The sequence below is a fragment of the Furipterus horrens genome, unplaced genomic scaffold (genome assembly GCF_987537825.1).
Source record: "Furipterus horrens unplaced genomic scaffold, mFurHor1.1.pri manual_scaffold_10, whole genome shotgun sequence".
In the NCBI taxonomy this organism is placed as follows: domain Eukaryota; kingdom Metazoa; phylum Chordata; class Mammalia; order Chiroptera; family Furipteridae; genus Furipterus; species Furipterus horrens.
Genome location: NW_028327180.1, coordinates 48,473,707 through 48,494,188, shown reverse-complemented (window position 1 = coordinate 48,494,188; position 20,482 = coordinate 48,473,707). Strand labels below are relative to the sequence as shown.

The 20,482-nt window shown below is 47.9% G+C and overlaps 1 protein-coding gene across 1 annotated transcript; it reads left to right on the top strand.

Annotated features, from left to right (window-relative positions):
* The first annotated feature begins 3,617 nt into the window (after positions 1–3,617).
* Positions 3,618–20,482, top strand: TMEM161A (transmembrane protein 161A). Its single transcript, XM_090290214.1, has 13 exons — positions 3,618–3,659; positions 4,120–4,302; positions 6,514–6,617; positions 7,198–7,278; positions 7,621–7,718; positions 7,846–8,002; positions 9,076–9,227; positions 18,388–18,448; positions 18,546–18,689; positions 18,792–18,905; positions 19,062–19,236; positions 19,352–19,448; positions 19,644–20,482. The coding sequence occupies exons 1-13, from the start codon at positions 3,618–3,620 to the stop codon at positions 19,895–19,897; spliced, it is 1,662 nt and encodes a 553-aa protein (XP_090146340.1). The 3' UTR covers positions 19,898–20,482.

The window sequence follows — 20,482 nt, the reverse complement described above, 5'->3', positions numbered from 1 at the left end:
GTTGAGTGCAGATCACTAATTTGGACAGGAATGTGGAGAACACAGAGTATCGGCATCATTGCTTAAAAGATTTGTTCCTCTCCTTCTTCCCATTCTACAAAGATACAAAGTTGATTGGTTCAGCTTGGCTGTTGAAGACCTTTGTCCCCTCTTGTCACCCCAGCACCACACAGAGGTGCTTTTGCTCCATTACCGCACACAGTCACAGACGTTGGGAAAAGAGGCATTTGCATAATAGGCTTCAAAGTCAGTCCCAGTCCCTAGAATTCAGCACCTCCTCTTCTCCTGTAGTCCCATTTTCCCACCAAGATGTAGAGCTGACTCCTTTCAGGGGTGGGGAGAGGGCAGAATATGTAAAATGACAGAATGACAGAACTTTATGTGAGGCAGGGCACTCTAATTGGCTGTATATAGAGAATCACGCCACCCACATGCCAGACCCTGGGCTTTGTCCTCTGGATCTTCGAGTCCTTGACACGTCATCCCCAGTAAAGTAGGGGCTTTGGGGCCCCAGTTTCCGGGGGGGGCATGGCATGATCAAAGCTCCCCTCCTGAGGACTTCTGTGGCAAGCGGATGCAGTTGGGAGCCAGGAGGCAAGAGCAGCAGGAGGCTGAGGGGCTGGGAGGGAGGTGTGTTTGGGGGTAGAGCCACCAGGATCCCTGGATGAATCTAATGTGGGGGTAAAGGAAAGAGGGTATGATGGAAAACCCACAGCCTCTGACCTGGATGGGAGTATTAGGGGCCCCCACCTATGCTGGGAGGCCTGCAGAGAATGCAGAGGGTGTGGGGTAAACTCAAGGTCGAGGAGTCCTCTCACCCAACTCAGACTCAGGTCCTAAATACTCTTCACCTGCTCCCTTGTGCCCCAACCCACCCTCAGAGGAGGGGTGAACCACTGTCCCCACTCCAGCCCATGAAAGTGGGCTCTGAGATCTGAGCCAGGCATACAACCTCTGCCACCCCCAGCAGCACCATCAGCATGGGCATGGTGGTCATATTGAGGCTGCAAATTCTCCACAGGGGTTAGTCTTCTGGGATCCCCTTCTTCAGGTCACAAGGACCCTGGGCATTTACATGGGATGAATAAAGTTCCCACCTGGTGGACCCCACAGTGTCACAGTCACAACTCCCCGTACAACCAGATATAGGACCAGAGGGGGAAACTGAGGCACAGCCAGAGAGGGTCTCTTCTCAACCTTTGGATCTTACCCTCACAGTGGACAAGAAGCCAGGGAAGTCTCTGAAACCTGTGCCCACTACTAAATGCTCGGTGTGGGGTTCATCAAAACTTGGACTACTTTCAAAAGCTGGGGGAACCCCATGGCGGGCGCATGGGGTTCTGCCTCACAATCTCTGGGAGTCTGCACTTTTGCCATCTGCCATTAGGTGGCGCCTAATAATGTGCCTGGAGACTCAGAAAAATCTGTGTCATGCGTTGCGTATGGGTGATTATGCATGTGCAGAGTGCGATGTCCTAGCCCATGAAGGAACAGTGGGCAGACTACTGGGTTCTAGAAACACCTCTGCGTCCAAATCCTAGATGTGCCCCATGGTTCTGTTGGGGAGGAAGCAGGGAGGGTTGTATGGAAGTATCCTACCACCAGCCGTGATCAGGGCACTATGGTGACATTGGCCTGGGCCAGTGTTACAGTTAGAGGGCCCCAAGTCCTCCAGGAGCTTGGTCACCCGTCGGTAGCTCTGTGGGAGTTGTGGCCTGGGCACACACAATGATGGAGGTTGAAGATCTGAGGGATGCATTTTTGAGAGTACTGTGGTAAGACAGTCAGCGTGGAATGAGAGTGTGGACCTCAGCATGGTCACAGAATGTGGGATTTAGTGTGGACAAACATAGGGCTCATCCAGTGAGGATCAGGGGACATGGAGAGGACAGAGACCAAGGAGTGTCCAGTGGAGAACACAGATATTGAGCAAACAATGGAGAATGGAGCACAGAAACCTTCCACTGTAAAAGAGAAGACTTTGGTTTTGCTCTGCATGAGTTGGGAGCCATGGATGGTTGTGAGCAGAGGAGGGACATGGTCTGGTCAACTGTTAACAGGTGCTCTCAAGCTGCTCAGGAGAAAAGACTATGGGGTGGGGGTTGGAGAATGGAAGCCAGAGACCAGGGAGGAGGGGTATGCGGGCTAGAGATGATGGAGGCTGGACTGGGCGAAGGTTGTAAAGGGAGTGAGGCCTGGGGAAACTGGGTTACACTTGGAAGGTGGAGCCACCAGGAGGAGCTGACAGATTAGGTGTGGAGTGAGAGAGGAGTGAAGGCCAACTCCAGGGTTTGTGGATAAGCACCAGGAGGATGGAAAGGAGGTGGAGGAAAGATTGGGAGCTTCTGGGCCCAGGATGTGTGTGAGTTGCCTGTGATTCAACACGTGGGGGCACTGTGATACCCGGACTCAGGAGTCCCGTGCCCCAGGAAGAGGTCAGGTAGAAGTAGGGATCTGGGCCCCTGAGGGCCCCAGTATTTTCATCAATTAAATGGAGACAATTGTCCCACTACCCTGGCCTGCTGGAGGGAGCACATGAGTCAGTCCCAGCAGGGCATGCAGTGGGCCTGCAGCAAACGTCCCAATGACCCACCTTTTCTTTTTTGTTCCCTCTTTTCTGACACCTTCCCCAATCCCATCTGCCCTGGATCCCATCTGTATGCCCCAGCCCTGAGGAGCATATCATGATCCCGATGTAGGTCCTGGTAAATCCCAGAGACCCTCATTGCCACTGTCACCCATCCTCTTTCAAAGGGACCGAAGTCATAGAGAATCCCCTGCAAACACACATCCACAAAGACTAAATCAATAAAACCACCAATAGAGACGAGACAATCAACTATGCAGGCCCTACTAACAGGTACCCATCCCCAAAATACATTGTCCCACCCACCTGAACATCCACAGTCTTGCAGACACACATCCATAGAAACAGATCACAAAACTTAAGAACCTAAACTCTTACTTCCCAGCCCAGAAACAGAAAACCTTAGATTCTGTTCCCTCTCTCTGGAACACGGCACCTCCTCCCCACCCCCTACCCCAAGCTCAAAGGATTCTTCTTTTGCCTCTGTAACTTGTTTCCAAGCCCACACAGCCCAACTGGCTCACTTTTTTTTTTTAACCTCTGTGAGTTTCTAAATAAACTTTTGCTTATACTTGAAAGAAAGAAAACATAAGATTCCTGAGGCTGACATTTGGTTCTTGATCCAGCCATGCCTGAAATTGATACTATTTTTAGAGTTTTCTGTTACAGGAACCAAAACTTCTCTTTTTTGCTGGATCCCATTTGAGTTGGAATTTATTTATTTAGGCTCACAACCAGAGTTATGGGTGATAGAGATGAATAGGACTTTTGCCATGTGAAAAAGATTGAGAAAGGAGGCATTCCAAGATGGAAGACAACATTTACAGAGGCCTGGAGATACGAGATAAAATGGCTGGTGGCAAGCAGTACTATAGGATGCACAACAGTAATGGCAGCCTACTGAAGTCAGGCATGGGGGTCTGAATTCAGTACTAGCACTTGAGCGCCTAGTCAGTGGGAGCCATTTAATGTTCTTGATTAGGAGAGTTTCATGTTCAGAGCTGTCCCGTGGGAGACAGGGAGTGAGAGGATGAATGAATGTATTGGCGGTAGACCTGTGAGACAGGTGCAGGTGAGGCGACTGAGTCTCAGAGCAGAGGGCCACACCGGTGTCCTAGATAGTCCTGATTTAACTGCGGTGTGAGGTCGTCGGGCGGCTTCGAACTACAACTTCCGGCATGCAACGCGATGCCGTGCTCCGCATAACAGCCTGATTATTGGTCTTACGGGCTGCTTGTCATACCAGATTCGGGCTCTGATTGGTCAAGTTCCCGTAAACTGCTCTGAGCCTGGGCTCGAGGGTCCGCGTACTGCGCTCCAGGCGGCGACATGGTAAACGGGTGTCCTGAGGCCCGAAGGGACGGGGGTCCTTTTATGGGGATTGGAGGCTCGCGCAGAGAGACGTGTGTCCCTCTCTGGAGTCAGCATCTCGCTGCGGGACATATGAGGCGGTCGAGGGTCGTGCCAAGGGGACTGGAATCCCCTGAGCATTCTGGGGGTTCTGTTCTCTAGGGGTCTGAAATCCCGCCGAGGGGACTGGGGACCCGAGCACGTTTGGGGCCCCGCAAGAGCGGTCTGGGGTCCCGCTGGGACACACTCTGGGGACGGGATCCTGCGGGAGCGTGGGTGCAGCGCCGGCGAGTCCTTGCGGGTACCTGTATGTGCGGAAGGGCCGGAGAGACCTGAAAGGAGGGCGCCAGGCCGACGGGATCTCGGTAGCTTCAGATTGGCGACGGTCCTAGTTTGGAGACAGCACAGTTGGAACCCTCAGGCCACCTGCGGCTCTGGGTTTAAAATTAGAATTCTTAAAATTTATTACGGCCCTGTGTACTAGGCTGGTGATTGGCGAGGGCGGGGACCCCCCAGCCCCTAGAGATTCTGACTGGACAGAGGGAGACAGTCTGGAGGGGCCCGGAAGGCAACCTGTCCCTGCCAGAGGCGAGGGGGGAGGGATGTCCCCGAGGAGGGGCATCGGAGGTGGACCTTAAGTGAGAGCACTTGTGGATCGGGTGCTTGTAAATGGGAGTCATGCCAGGCTGGGTTCGAGATGCTGTGGGCGGTAAGGGAAAGACTGAACAGGGGAGGGAGTGGCAGGCTCCAGAAGATCATTGAAGATCTGTAGAGTGAGGACCCAAGATGCTGCTGAGGGTGGAGTGTGAGAAACAGACCTTGGGGGTGGGATGGGGCTTAGGTGGAGGACCCATGCCTTCCTTCCCACCTTCTCAGCCTCCCTCTGATCCTTCCTTCTTGTCATAGGTACTGTGACCATAGTTCCAGCTATGGGCCCCGTCCTTAGGAGGTGTGTGTGTTTTGGGGCAGTGAGCCAAGCATTGTGGGGTGGACTTGAGCTGGGCCTGCTGGCCTTGCAAGCTGTGGAGTGGAGTTGCACATTGACTGTGAGACTGAGAAATGCGTGGGACACCCTGGAGGAGCGGAGCGCTGTGTTTTGGGGAATGGGGGGTTGGAGGCTGGGCTCCCACAAAGGGCCTGGGGAAGCAGGGTCTGCAGGCTTGGCGGAGAGGTCCAGGCTGGTGGTGCTGGGCCAGGTTCGTAGTTAGCACCTGGGCAGAGGTTGGGGTTATAGAAGAGAGAGGCCCACAGAGGGAGGAGAAAAGCAGGCAAGGGCCCTCAGAGGCTTAGGAGTTTGGAGAACAGTGAGAGACACTGGGGGTCCCCAGAGGAGAGGAGAAGGGTCCTAGGGGGAAGGGTGGGTGGAAAAGCCTGGTCCTCAGGGCTTACTTAGGAGGACCCACAGACCTTGACAATGCCATGGTCCTTAGTGCCCACTGGCCATCTTGTACTTGGTGTGGGGAGGGTAAGCAATGAGACTAGGAGATTAGTGAGATTTAGAGATCAGAAAGATGGCACCCTACCCTCGTTACTGAAAAAATACTTATGGTCTCAGTTTACAAGTCACAGGCATAGAGAAAATATCCTATGAGTTGGTTACTTTAATGGTGGCTTTTTCAGTAGTCATTCCGAATTATAGTGCTAGGCCTGGTATTTATCCCACTAGAGCTTTTCCTTTTAAAGTTAGCTTATTTTTGCCTGATTAAGGGATAATTTTAATAATTAATATTAATCTTTATTTTATTTTAGTTGATTATAATACCCTAATAGTAGGCAACTCTCCTGGGCATATTTTACATAATTACTGATAGCAGATCAGTATTTACTACATTCAAACAGCTTCAGCTTCAGACTGATTACCAAAAAACATTTCTCCTAAAATGTTTTAAACTAAGTATGTGAAAATGTGTTATGAATTTTTGTTGAGAAGGTTGGTATCTATAACTTGGTCAGAAAATTCCTAATGAAAAAAAAGTCATCCCACTCAAATGTCTGAGTCTTTATCCTGAAACGGGCCATGGCCAGCTGAGGAGGTAGATGACAAAGGGAGCTATATAGAGGAAGAGTCAGTGATGGAGCCATCAGGGATGAATCAAGATAGAGCCACCAGGTGAAGGATGGGGTTAGAAGGTGGCCTGAGACAATTGGTGCCAAGGCTGGGACCGTGGTGGGAGAGGAGCCGTTTTCACTGGGTGTACTGGGGTCATTGTATGTCTGGAAGGCAGTCGTGAGTGTACAAGAAACAAAATAGGAAGCACTTCGTTTCCAAGTGAGGAAAACCAGGCTGGGGAGATTAATACCTGAAATCCATGGCAGAGACTGGAAGCAAACCTGTCTGAACCTGTCTCTTCCCCAACACATACTCTCCATCCCCCCCGCCAGGTGTGGGGTTCCGTGCTCAGCAGAGGCTCCCAGGGTTGGGTTTGACTTCACCCCAGTCCTCTTCCGCCAGATGCATCTGGAGTCAGAGAGGCCACCCTCCCCCACCTGGCTTTGCATCTCTATAAATAGCAGGGTTAGGAGGGAATGATTTTGTTACCTCTGGCCAGCACTGCCTGTTATGTCGCCTCCCCCAGGCAATCCTTGGAGTACAGCTGCTGGTGACCCTGCTCACTGCCACTCTCATGCACAGGCTGGCACCGCACTGCTCCTTTGCACGCTGGCTGCTCTGCAATGGCAGGTGAGCCACAGCCCTTCCCAGACGTGGGAGGAACCCAGCCTTCTCTGCCCGCCCCCCAGCCCAGCCCTGCCTCAGGCCCTGCTGGCCTGCTGGTAGGTTTTTTAAAAGAACTTTATTGAGATGTGGTTAAATACAGTAAATTGCATATGGGGAAATGCACCGTTGGATCAGTTCTGACAGATGCACACACATGAGATAATCACACTTGGAAGAGCAGCTGCTTCCCCCACTTCACGTCCCCCCCACCCCCACTTCACCTCACTTCCACTCCACCCTCTCTGTTAGATGTAGATGTTTCCTGAACTACTTTTTGTCCCTTTTTGGGTCTGGGATTTGGTGGAAACTCCACACTCTCCTTAGGAGAATGTGCACACTTGCTGTGCTGGGAGTTCGCCAGCCAGTTCAGGTGTGTCCGTGACCCCCACTGCGCTGCTGCAGCCCACCTCCTGTGCCTTGCCCTGGCCTTCCATGGTCCCTGCTCCTGTCACCAGGTGTTCTAGGGCACAGCCCTCCCTCTGACTCTAGTCCTTGGTTTTGAGGTTCACTGTCTTGACACGCCCCTGCCTGTTTTTGCCCTCAGTCTCTTCAGATACAAGCACCCTTCAGAGGAAGAGCTTCGAGCCCTGTCAGGGAAGCAGAGGCCCAGAGGCAGGAGGGAGCGGTGAGTGATCTCCCAGCCTTAGGGGAGGCTGCTTACCCTCAGGCACTGCTGTGGGCACAGGAGAATCGAGGACACCCCAGGCCGAATGATTTTATTGTCATGCATGGGCTGCCTTCAGTAGGTATTGAATAATTAGAAGTTTGGTGTGGGAAAGCCCAGTGGGTGGGTAGTGCCCACACTCAGGTGTTTAGAGGATACCCAAACTGGGGAAGGGGCACCTCCCAGGCCAGCTCCTGTGCTCTGAGGGTGGCACTCTGCACCTCCCAGGCTGGGGTAGGAAGAGGTGGGCTGGACTGGGGAGGAGAATGGAAGATGCTGCTCTGACTCCCCTATCCCTGCCAGGTGGGCCAATGGTTATAGTGAAGAGAAGACTTTGTGTGTCCCCCGAGATGCCCCTTTCCGGCTGGAGACCTGCCCCCTCACAGCTGTGGATGCCCTCGGTAACAGCCCAGTGGGTCCCCAGCTCCCCTCACTTTGCCCACACCCTGGCAGGATGGGTAGGTAGGGGGAGACCCTGGCAGGGGAGGTGCTGGGCCGGCAGCCTCAGCTGAGTGATGTGTCCCACAGTCCTGCGCTTCTTCCTGGAATACCAGTGGTTTGTGGACTTCGCTGTGTACTCTGGTGGCGTGTACCTCTTCACAGAGGCCTACTACTATGTTTTGGGCCCAGCCAGGGAGACCAACATTGCTGTGTTTTGGTGTCTGCTTACCATCGCCTTCTCTGTGTATCCTTCCATCTCTGGGTGGGGCAGATGGGAGGCATGTGGGAACCTGACTGAGGCTCCATCTCCCTTAAATTGGTAATAGGTTGTGGATTGCTGTGTCACAAGCCTCCCCCAAACTCAGTAAGGTAAAGTGGTCACTATTTCATTTGCTTTCCTGAGCCAGGCTAAGCTGGGTGGCCTCACTTCTATTCCCAGTAGTGCCCCTTCTCGTGGGGTGAACCCAGCTCCCACACTGCAGCCACAGAAAGGCAGCAAAGAAGACGAGGCACTGCAGGCCTCTGGTGTCCACATCCCTGTCCATCCTTACGGTCAAAGCAAGTCACCAGGCCCACCCAGATGCAGGGGCTGAGAAGGAGCTTCTCCCTCTGCAATTTTTAGAAAAATTTATTTATTGATTTTAGAGGGAGAGAGGAAGGGATAGAAAAAAATGATTCGTTGTTCCACTTATTTATGCATTTGTTGGTTGATTCTTGTATGTGCCCTGATTGGGAATTGAACCTGCAGCCTTGGCCTATCGAGACAATGCTCTAACCAACTGCGCTATCCCGCCAGGGCAATTTTTTTATTAAGCCACACTAAGAGCAGAGGTGAACCTGTGACTTTGGGAAGCCAAGAAGGAGAAAATGTCCTTGTGGAATGGGCTTGGGAAGAAGGGAAGCCTATCCTGGGGTCCCCAGTGTTCCTGAAAGCACTGGAGTCTCTTTGGGGCATATTGGAGATACAGCCCTGAACCTGCTATCTTCTCAGAGGAACGTGCTGTGCATGTAGCCAGGAGGCTAGGTGGACCTCCTGAAGAGACTGGCTTGTTGGCCGTTTCTAACTGGTGTGATAAGCCAGGCTGGAGGCCTGGCCCAGACAGGCCTGCCATGGGCATGACCCCATGCTGCTGACGCAGGTGTGAACAGCATTCTCACTGTGTCCTGGGCTCATTTATCAGCTCACTCTTCTCCCCTGCTCCCCACGACCCCAAACCTAAACATGGTGCTTGTGCTCTGGATTTGAGGAGTCACTGGCTTGGGGTGGTGGAGTGGGCAAGAGCTTCACCAGTTGAGGCCTCCTTAACTCTGCCCCAGCAAGGTGCTCCTGACAGTGACTCGGCTGTACTTCAGCTCTGAGGAGGGGGGCGAGCGCTCTGTCTGCCTCACCTTTGCCTTCCTCTTCCTGCTCCTGGCCATGCTGGTGCAGGTGTTGCCGGAAGAGACCCTCGAGCTAGGCCTGGAGCCAGGTACGTGCATCAGGGGCTTGGCATGGACACACGCCATTCCCTCCTGTACGCTGGTGAGTGTGGGGTTTAAGTGGTGATTTCTGGGGCCAGACAGTTTCCATGGGTTTCTGAGGCCCTTGGCGCCCCCTTGGGCTTTGGGGATGAGAGGATATCTAGTCTCACTATCTGAAGACGCCTGTGGCTATAGCTCTTCACATGACTCTTCTGTTCCCTCCCATCTGTCCTCTACCCAGCAGCCACAGTAATTTAATATTTACCTATTTTTGCTTAATTTGTGGGATGAAATAGGTAAATGGTACAAAATTTATAAAATACAACAGGCTATAGAGTGAAAATTAGAGGAAACCCAGGTCCCACTTTTCCTTATTCACATAAAAAAGTAGCATAGATATCTCTATACTTTGTCTTTTCCCTGTAAAAACAATAAATTTAGAGAGGGAGGGGTGGGCGGGACAGGGGAGAGCAACAGGAATAATGGGACAACTATAATAGAACAATAATTAAAAAAAAAAAAGTTTAAAAAAAAACACCCCAAAACCAAACAATAAATATTGGAGGTTGTCCCTTGATGTACATACAGTACTCTTTCTTGTGACAGCTACATGGTATTTCATCTTATGGATGGTCTATTAATACTTAACTGGGCCCCTGTGTATGGACATCTAAGTCTTTTGCTATTAAATACCCTTGCACAAAACCATGTTGTTACATAACAATGTTGTTTGGCAATAGCTTTGTACCTGTGGCCCTGTGCAAGAGAGTATATTTGTAATTTTGATAGTGTTGCAAATTGCCATTCAGGAAAATATGGATGATCATGCCTATTTCCTTACATCCTCTCCAGTGGTTTTCCTCAGACTTTTTCATCTTGGGTAATCTAATGGGTGAAAATATAAGGGAGGCTGAGCATCTTTTTATATATTGAAGAGCTATTTCTACTTCCCTTCCAGAGAAGGTCTGTTCTTTTGCCCAGTTTTCTACTGGGTTGTGACCCTTTTATTGATTTGTAGGAGCACTTTCTATATTAAGAAAATTAGCCTTTGTGTGTGATAGGAGTTGCAAATATTTTTCTTAGTTTCTCATTTTTCTTTAGACTTTCTTTTTTTTATCACTTGATTGATCTTTTAAAAATATAATTTGTATCATGTTACTTTTCTGCTTGACACCAGACTCTAATGGTCTTTGGATAAAGACCAAAATCCTTACTGTGGTTTACATGGCCCTGTTGATGCCTTGATTTTGTCTTCACCAATTTTCCCCACTTTTCTATTTTTTAAATTAGATAATGTTTGATGTACATAAAAGAACACATATGTAAATTACAAAGAATAGTAAGGTAAACACCCATGAACCCACCTCTCAAATAAGAACTGGACCATTCCCAATGTACCTGTGTGTCTCTGGTGTTCCTTGGTCCCACCGCCTCCCCTACTCCCTGCCTCAGCTAGTCTCTCAAACTTCATGTTTGTCATTCCTTTGCCTTAAAAAAAAATTACCATATATGTTTTTGTCCCTAAAGAATTTATTGTTCAGTTTTACAATGTGTAGTCTTCCAGCTGTGCTTTGCTCCCTCTGATACTGTTTCCAAACTAAGTTGTGCTGGTCTGGGTGCCTTTAGTTCATCTCTTGTCACCATGAGTGATGTGGTGAGACTCCGCTGATCTCTCTTTGCCCTTTCTTCTGTTAATGAACATGTAGGTGGTTTCCAGAGTTTAGCTTTTTCACAGTTGCTGCAAGGAACATTCTTGTACATACCTCCTCATACTCATCGGCAGGTGTTTCTTTTGGGCACAGACTTGGGGACTGTGGTGACATGCTTACCTTTATGCGATGGTGCCTCAGCATTTTCAGAGCAGTTTTCAGCACATCCACCAGCTATGCAGCCTGGGGTCCAGAGCATGGACATGGGGCTGACCACTGAGTCCCAGCCAGTTTAATTCTCAATCAGGGCTCATGCCTGGGCTGTGGGCCTGGTCCCGGTTGGGGGTGTGCAAGAGGCAACCGATTGATATTTCTCTCCCTCTCTTTCCCCTTCCCTTTCCCTCTATCAAAAAATAAATAAAATCTTTTTTTAAAAAGGATATAAAAAAAAAGAATATATATAATTAACCATATTCTTTTAGTTAGATAGATTTTGGGGGCACCTCTCTGTATCTCTATTATATGGTGTTTTCATGACTTTATTTAAAAAGATTTTTTAATATGTTTATTTTTTTATTTTTTTAATTGTATTTTATTGATTATGCTATTACAGTTGTCCCAATTTTTCTGCCTTTGCCCCCCTCCACCCAGCATACCCCACTCCCTCAGGCAACCCCCCCTCCATTGTTCATGTCAGTGGGTCATGAGTACAAGTTCTTTGGCTCCTCCATTTCCTATACTGTACTTTATATTCCCATGGCTGTTCTGTACCTACCTATTTGTACTTCTTAATCCCCTCACCTCTTCACCCAGTCTCCCCTCGCCCCCCTCCCATCTGGCAATCATCAGAATGCTCTCTGTATCCATGATTTTGTCTCTGTTCTTGTTTGCTTGGTTTGTTTTTTAGATTCAATTGTTGGTAGATATGCATTTGTTGCCATTTAATTGTTCATAATTTTGATCTTCTTAAGTCCCTTTAACATTTCATATAATAATGGTTTGGTGATGATGAACTTTAGTTTTTTCTTGTCTAGGAAGCTGTTTATCAGCCCTTCGATTCTAAATGATATATTTGCTGGGTAGAGCAATCTTAGCTATAGGTCCCTGCTTTTCATAACTTTGAATATTTCTTGCCAGTCCCTTCTTGCCTGCAAAGTTTCTTTTGAGAAATCAGCTGATAGTCTTATGGGAACTCCCCTGTAGGTAACTAACTTCTTTTCTCTTATTGCTTTTAACATTCTCTCTTTATCTTTAACCTTTAGCATTTTAATTATGATGTGTCTTAGAGGGGGCCTCTTTGTATCCATCTTGTTTAGCCATACCACCCTGAACATGCCCAGTCAGGTTTGTTTGGGACTCTCTGTGCTTCCTAGACTTTTATTTCTATTTCCTTCACCAAATTAGGGAAGTTTTCTTTCATTATTTTTTCAAATAGATTTCCAATTTCTTGCTCTTTCTCTTCCTCTGGTATTCTTATGATAAAAATGTTGCATTGCTTGAAGTTGTCCCCAGAGGCTGCTTATACTATCCTCATTTTGTTGAATTACTTTTGCTTCTTGTTTTTCTGCTTGTTTATTTTTTTCTTTCTTATATTCCAAATCATTTATTTGATTCTCGGCTTCACTCACTGTACTGTTGTTTCCATGTAAATGTTCTTTATTTTAATTAGTGTATCATTCATTTCTTACTAGGTCTTTTTTATGCCGCTGAGGTCCTCACTAAGTTCCTTGAGCATCCTTATAACCAGTGTTTTGAGTTCTGCATCTGATAGATTGCTTATCTCCATTTTGTTAGTTCTTTTTCTGGAGTTTTGATCTGTTCTTTCATTTGGGCCATGTTTCTTTGTCTCCTTGTTTTGACAGCCTCCCTGTGTTTGTTTCTATATCCAAACTGAACTGTTATGACTCCCCATCTTGGTAGCATGGCCTAATGTAGTAGGTGTCCTGTAGGGTCCAGTGGCACAGCCTCCCCTATCACCCAAGCTGGGTGCTTGAGGTGCACTCTTCATGTGGGCTGAGTACACCCTCCTCTAGTAATTGAGCCTTGGTTGCTGTTGGTAGGTCAATGGGAGGGATTTACCCAGGCCAGTCAGCTGCAAGGATTGGCTGTGACCACTGACCATCAACCTCCACCCTCTGTGGATGATGAGCTGTGCAGGGGTTGGGTGGTGGTGCTCTGATATGGTCTATAGCTGTCCACTGGGTGTGTTGAGCCTGGGATTTCATGGGTGGTGCAGGCCAAGGTCAGCCCCCACTTGTGTTTTGCCTGGGGTCACCCTGCCTGAACTATCAAGCGATCTGAGATGGCTGCTACTTGTGCTGGGCTTGGAGATTCCCAGGAGAAACCAAACTGTGAGTCTAGGCTGGTTGCTGCTGGTGCCAGGCCTGTGGCCTCTTAGCAAGAGGTATGGGGATTGGGGACTCACTGAGGCTGGTTGTTGCTTGTTTGAGAGGATTTAGGAAGTTGTGAAGCATGAGCCAAGACCAGCCATTCATTTGGAAAAGCAGCTTAGGTTGGCCCCTAAGTTGGATGGGACAGAGTCTCTGGGGATCCAGGGCAGGGCAAACAGTGTTAGACAGTTTGATGGAGTCTCAGATATGGTACCAGCCTGCAAGCTCTGTGGCTCTGTTGGTGGAGGGATCAGAAAAGGGACAATGGCCCACCTTTCTGTTTGGGATAAGGCTGTCTCCCAGCTCCCACCTTGATGCCAGACACTTCACTTCTCCCTGTATCCCACTAGTGCCTTTCAAGCTGCTACCGTGGTGCAGGACCTCAGAGGGAGTGAGACTAATTCTGTGTGTGGGTTCTTGATGAGAAACTGCTTGGGACTCCAGAAGTTTCTTCCCCAACTCATTCCCCACTAGTTTTTGCAACCAGAAGTTATGGGGGTTTATCTTCCTGGCACTGGAACCCTGGACTGGGGGTGCGGCATAGGGCTGGGAGCGGGGCTAGGACTCCTCTCTCCCAAGATATATATTCCTCCTGGGATATGGGACCAGCCTGTTCCACATCTCCATCTCTCCTACCAGTCTGGATGGGTGTGTATTCTTTAATTCTGTAGTTGTCAGACTTCCATTCAACTCAGTTTTTGATGGCTCTGAATGATGGTTGTTCTGTGTTCTATATTTTAGTTATAATTTTGATGTGATTGTGCAAGGTGGTGAGCCATGTTTACCTATGCCACCATCTTGACCAGAAGTCAATATTTCCATTACTTTAGAAGGAAAACATTAAAAAACAAACAATAACTTTGAGGATGACATGAAATCAATGTATGTAAATGACCTTTTAAAAAAGTTTTTGCAAATACAAAATATATAAATATTTTATGAAAAGGATTTGTTCAGAAAGAATGTACTTGGACTGAAATTAGAAGTGTGGAACAGAAGAACATTACGAATCACTACAAAACATTCAGACACTGTAAGAACAGATATACATGTACTTATGTATTCTTCCACCAGAAGAAAATGAGACTAGGTGCTGGACCACGTTCTTTAAATTGAGACCCTGCTTTAATTCTTTTGGGTATAAGCCCAGAAGTGGAATCACTGGACCGTGCGGTAATCCTATGTTTAATTTCTGAGGAACGGCTGTACTGTTTTTTCCACAGTGGCTGCAACATTTTCCATCCCCACCAGCAGTGTACAATGGTTCCAACTTTCTCTACCACCTCCTCACCAACACTTGTTTTCTGTTTTGTTTTGCTTTTGAGACGAGTCATCTAGTGGGTGTGAGGTGGTATCTCATTGTGGTTTTGAAATGCCTTTCCTTAATGATTAGTGATGTCAAACATCTCACATACTTAATGGTCATTTGGATGTCTTCTTTGGAAAGATGTCTGTTCAAGTCCTTTGCCCATTTTTGAGTTGAGTTGTTTGTTTGTTTGTTTTTGTTGATGAATTTTAGGAGCTCTGTATGTGTTGTGGATATTAATCCCTTAACAAATACATGGTTTGCAAATATTTTCTCTCATTCTATGGGGTGCCTTTTTAAAAAAAAAGATTTTGGCCCTGGCTGCTGTGGCTCAGTGGATTGAGCCATGGTCTGCGAACCAAGTGTCGTTGCTTTGATTCCCAGTCAGGGCACATGACTAGGTTGCACACCAGGTCCCCAGTTGGGGGTGCGTGAGAGGCATCCACACATTGATGTTTCTCTCCCTGTCTTTCTCCTTCCCCCTCTCTCTAAAAACAGATAAATTAAATAAAATAAATAAAATAAAGTAAAAAGTAACCTTGTTAAAAAAAATTTTTTTTAAATAGATTTTATTTATTTATTTTTAGAGAGAGGGAAAGGGAGGGAAAAAGAGAGGGAGAGAAACATTGATGTGCAAGAGAAATGTTGATTGGTTGACTCTTGTACAAGCCCTGACTGGGGACTGAACCTGCAACCCAGACATGTGCCCTGACCAGAAATTGAACCGGTGAAATTTGTTTTGCGGGAGGATGCCCAACCAACTGAGCCACACTGGTCAGGGCTATGGGTTGCCCTTTTACTCCACTGATAGTATCTTTTTAAAAAATATATTATTTATTTATTTATTTTTAGAGAGTGGGGGATGGAGAAAGAGAGGGACAGAAACATGGATTGGTTGCCTCTCACACGCCCCCAACTGGGGACCTGGCCCACAACCCGGCTTGTGCCCTGACTGGGAATCGAACCGGCAACCTTTCGGTCCGCTGGCCAGTGCTCAATCCACTGAGCCACACCAGCGAGGGCTGATAGTATCTTTTAATACACATTTTAAAATTTTCACGAGGTTCAGTTTCTTTTTCTTCTTTTGTTGTCTGTGCCTTTAGTGTCGTATCCAAGAACTCAATGCCAAATCTAGTGTTATGAAGCTTTTATTGAGCTATATGTCTTTTTTTTCCCCTTGTTGATTTGTAGGGTTTAAAAAATATATTCCTGATACTGATCTTTTGTTAAATATGTGGAATATACTTCATCCTATCAAATTTGACACACCATTATTTCATGAACAACCAAAAAAGATTAAGATTAAAAAACTGTTAAACTATCGCATGCTATTGTTATATGTATCCCAATTTTATAGAAATTAAAATGTGAAAAAAATGTGTATCTTGATACTGAATGATCTCTTCTCCGTCTCAAGGCAATCATGAATAAAATTAGGTTAAATGTGAAAAGAAAAGTATATCATGGAATTAAATTCTCAATTTGTAGTGTGTCTTTTTACTGTCTTTGTACTTTTTTTCTTTATAAATTTTCTCTCCAACAGAGAAGCTGACAGAAATCTCTAGGGACCTCATATGCTCTTGACCTACATTCATTTGACCACATGTGCATTACTTTCTGTGCACACACACACACCACACTTATTTTCGCTGAGCCTTTGAACATAGTTGCAGCCATCTCTTCTGGTGTCTTTTGATGAACAGAAATTCATTATTTTGTCTTGGAGAGATTCCTTTCTGTTCCCTATGATCACCAAGACATTTTATATTTTCTTTCAGAACATTTCAAGTTTCATCAAGCCCTTAAACTCCTGGGAGTTCACTTTTGTGTTATGAATAGGGATCACATTGACTTTTTTCCCAGGGAACCATCTTGATAAACAACTGCATTTTTAGTGAATTGTGGATTCTTTTCAGATTTCTTCTCCTTTTATGTGTCTGGTACTTGTGGATTTTAGAACAGTGCTCTGTTAGACTTCCTCTTCTTGTTTCAGTTTCTTAGTTGACTAATTCATTAATTTTCAGCCTCTTCTTTTTCTGTTTATAGCAGTTAAGGCTATAAATATTTTCTAAATCCCACTTCTGTCTACCCCTAAGTTTTGACTTGTATTTTTATTATCATGCAATTCTGGGTACTTTATGTCTCCATTGTGATTCCTTTTTTAAAAACTTGGAACGTGGAACTTTTTAAAAATTCTTATTTATTTCTAGCTTAATTGCACTGGTTACAGAAGGTGGTCTACTTGAAATAAATTCTTTAATATTTGTTAAGACTTCGCTTATGGACTAGAATGTGATCAGTTTTTGTGACTATTCCATGTGTTCTTGAAGAACATATATTCACTGCCTCTCTATGTCCAATAACTTTAAATCTCCCTCTGGTTGTTCTGTCAGTGTTTTAAAATATATATTGAGGCAAATTGACAAGGTAATTTACAAGTTTAGAATTGCTACATTTTCCTGGTGAATCAACCATTTTGTCATGATGTATTGCCCCTTTCTGATTCTAATAACACTTTGGTCCTAACCTAGTTTGTCTGGTTTTAATATAGCCTTTCCAGTTTTCTTTCGATTACTTATTTGTTATGCCTTTTTAACATCTTTTAACCTTCGAGTGACCTCATGTTGGAGTATGTCTCTAAAAAACATACAGCTGGATCTTTTCAATCAAGTCTGACAACTATGTTGTTTAACTTTGATGTTTAATCTGCTTATGTTTATTGTGATTAGACATATTTGGCCTTGTTTCTGCCACCTTACTTTTTTACTTTATATTTGTTCCTTTTTTGTTGTTACTGTTGACATTGGCTGCCAGCCTAATTTTTCTTCCTTCATAGGTGATCTGTCTTAACTCCCTGGCTGCTTTGCGATCTTTTTGTTTTCAGTATTCTGCAATTTCACCAGTATGTCTAGGTATGGATTCCTTTGTGTTTGTCTGGTTTGATGTCCTTTGTGTGTGGCATCCATCCTGCAGACTTCTCAACTATTCTCTTGGGATATCTCCTATCCCTTCATTCTCCCCCCGCCCCCCCCCCCCGCCCCCTTTTGGGCCTCTGACTTGATTTTTGCTGGACTTTTATTCTGTCCTCCTTATCTCTCCATCTCCCTTCATATTCCCCACCTTCTTGTCATTCTGAGTTGGAACCTGAGGGATTGCTTCAGATCCAGTTCATGAATTCCTCCTTGGCTGTTTCTAATTTACTGTTTAATAACCTGTCATTTCAGTAATTCTGTTTTCCCTTTGGAAGAGCTTAATTGGCTTCTTTGCAAATCTACCTGATCATATGAGGTAGTCTTGTGTCGCCTGTTCTGTGATTCCAGCTTTTATTTTCCTCAGTCATTTCATACATAATTGATAACACCAATTTCTGAAGTTCTCTGGGGTCTAAACTTGCCTTTTGTTTTTTTCTGTTGACTCTGCTTTCTGGTGATTTGTTTCCTTGTGTGTTTGGTGATTTTGATTGTGAGTTCATATTTACTTGCTTTTACTCTGGGATATTTGGGGGCCTGAACTGAGGGTTCTTCTCAGGACTCTGGGTTTCTCCTGTGGGAGCCCTTTTTGCCCCGCCCCCCCAATTCCTGGTGTAATCCTGTAAGCTCACATTCAGTGCTCCCTTCCCTATGTCCCCCAGTCCAATCAAGGGTCTGCCGGCACATTTTCCTGTTCTTTGAAAAGAGCCACATGCCATTAGAGCACTAAAGCCCCTGGCATGGGGCCTGGCTGCCACTGGCGCGTTCCTACCTGAGACATCTTGGAGTGGGGTAGACTAGGCTCTGAGGCCCAGGGGCCTACTCTACCCCACCTTTCTCCTTGTCTTCCCCAGGCCTGGCCAGTGTGACCCAGAACTTGGAGCCACTTCTGAAGATGCAGAGCTGGGACTGGGTGTAAGTCCTTGGAAGGGAGAGGGGGCAGGCGCAGGCTGTGACCTGCTGGCAGGGGCTGACAGGCCATGGGGTTCCCTGACCCATCTCTTCTTTCCAGGCTTCCTCTGGTCAAGCTGGCCATCTGCGTGGGGCTGGCAATCCTAGGCTCCCTGCTGGGATCCTTCCTCACCTTCCCAGGCCTGCGGCTGGCCCAGACCCACCGAGACGCACTGACCATGTCAGAAGACAGGCCTGTGCTGCAGTTAAGTGGGAGACTTAAGTGGATGGGAGGTCAGGGAGCCTAGGGGAGAAGATGGGGAGATGGTAAGTGCCTAGGCCTCACCCCTCTGTGCCTTGTCCCCAGGTTTCTCCTGCACACCAGCTTCCTGTCACCCCTGTTCATCCTGTGGCTCTGGATCAAGCCCATTGCACGGAACTTCCTACACCAGGCACCCATTGGGGGCAAACTTATTTCCCTGTGCGTATGTGGGTGGGGCCGGGAGGAAGGGTAGCTGGGGGGGCTCCTCTGTGTACTCCAGTCTCTGAGGCTCAAGGAGAAGCTGTGAGAGGGCTGTGAGTCCTGGAGGAAGATCCTGGGGCAGAGGGGGCCTCATTAGCCCCCTCTACTGTGCAGGCTATCAGATTCAGCCTTCGACTCACTGCGCCTCTGGGTGCTGGTGGCACTGTGCCTCCTGCGGCTGTCAGTGACCCGGCCCCACCTGCAGGCCTATCTGTGCCTGGCCAAGGGCCGCGTGGACCAGCTACGGCGGGAGGCTGGCTGCATCGAGGCCTGCGAGATCCAGCGGCGGGTATGGGTGCCTGTGGAGGAGGGAACCTGGGGTGCGGGGCAGGCCTTCCAGTCCTTCTAGGTGTGGGGCCAGTCGGAATCCAAAAGGTCACCTGCCACTGCTACCTGCCCACCAGGTGGTACGGGTCTATTGCTACCTGACAGTGGTGAGCCTGCAGTACCTGACACCAGTCATCCTCACCCTTAATTGCACGCTTCTGCTCAAGACACTGGGTGAGAGGAAGCGGCCTCGTGGGGTGAGGGTGGGCTGCAGGTCCCTGAGACAACCCGGGCCTCAGCCTCCCGCCCCCTCTCCTTCTCTCCACCCCTCTTCCTCCTGCCCTTCCATCCCTCCATCCCCCCATTCTACTCCCCTCCCTCCACTCCTGCCTCCCTCCACTCATCCCTCCCTCTACTCTCTTCTCACAGGTGGCTACTCTTGGGGTCTAGGCCCGGCCCTCCCACCATCACCAGTGCTGGCAGCAGCCCGAGATGGGCCAGCGGACCCCAAGGAGGACGAGGCCCAGCAGGCAGTGGCCCGGATCACTGAGGCCCTGGGTGGCCTGCTCACGCCCCTCTTCCTCCGTGGCATCTTGGCCTTCCTCATCTGGTGGACTGCTGCCTGCCAGCTGCTTTCCAGCCTCTTCGGCCTCTATTTCCACCAGCACCTGGCAGGTTCCTAGCCACCTAAAGACACTCCTGGGGCCCCATAGTCACCCCCTCTGTGTGTGCCTCAATATCCCCAGGAGCACTTGGGCCTGGGAGTCCCTGCTGTGCTCACCTCTTCACTGCAGTGCCTGCACGGGTCCCCCTTGGACCCTGAGCTTCTGCCTTGAAACTATCCTGAAGCTGGTGGCACAGGGTCCCACAGCCATTGTTTCTGGATTGCGTGTGGATATTCAGGTTTGACAGTAGAGCAAAGGCCACTATTCTGAATAATAGAGGGGCAGTATTTTACAAAAAGGAAAACAGAGGGAGATGGAGAGAGAGAGGCTTGGGTGGGCCCATGGTGCTGGGCTAGACCTCAGTGGCTATTGCCCTCTGCCACAGGTACATGGGACTGCTTTCCTATAAAGGTCACACACAGGCCAATGGACACATTGCTGAGGCCATGGTGACCCAGGGGAAAAAGAATGAAGGGCCTCTTGACTCCAGAATTTTCTGTCACCGTGGCTACAGTGGGAGCTCGGTGTGTGTGCATGTGTGTATAACAACATATGTGTGGTTAAAAAGCCAAAATTCAGCTGAGTAAATTTTAATGATTTTAA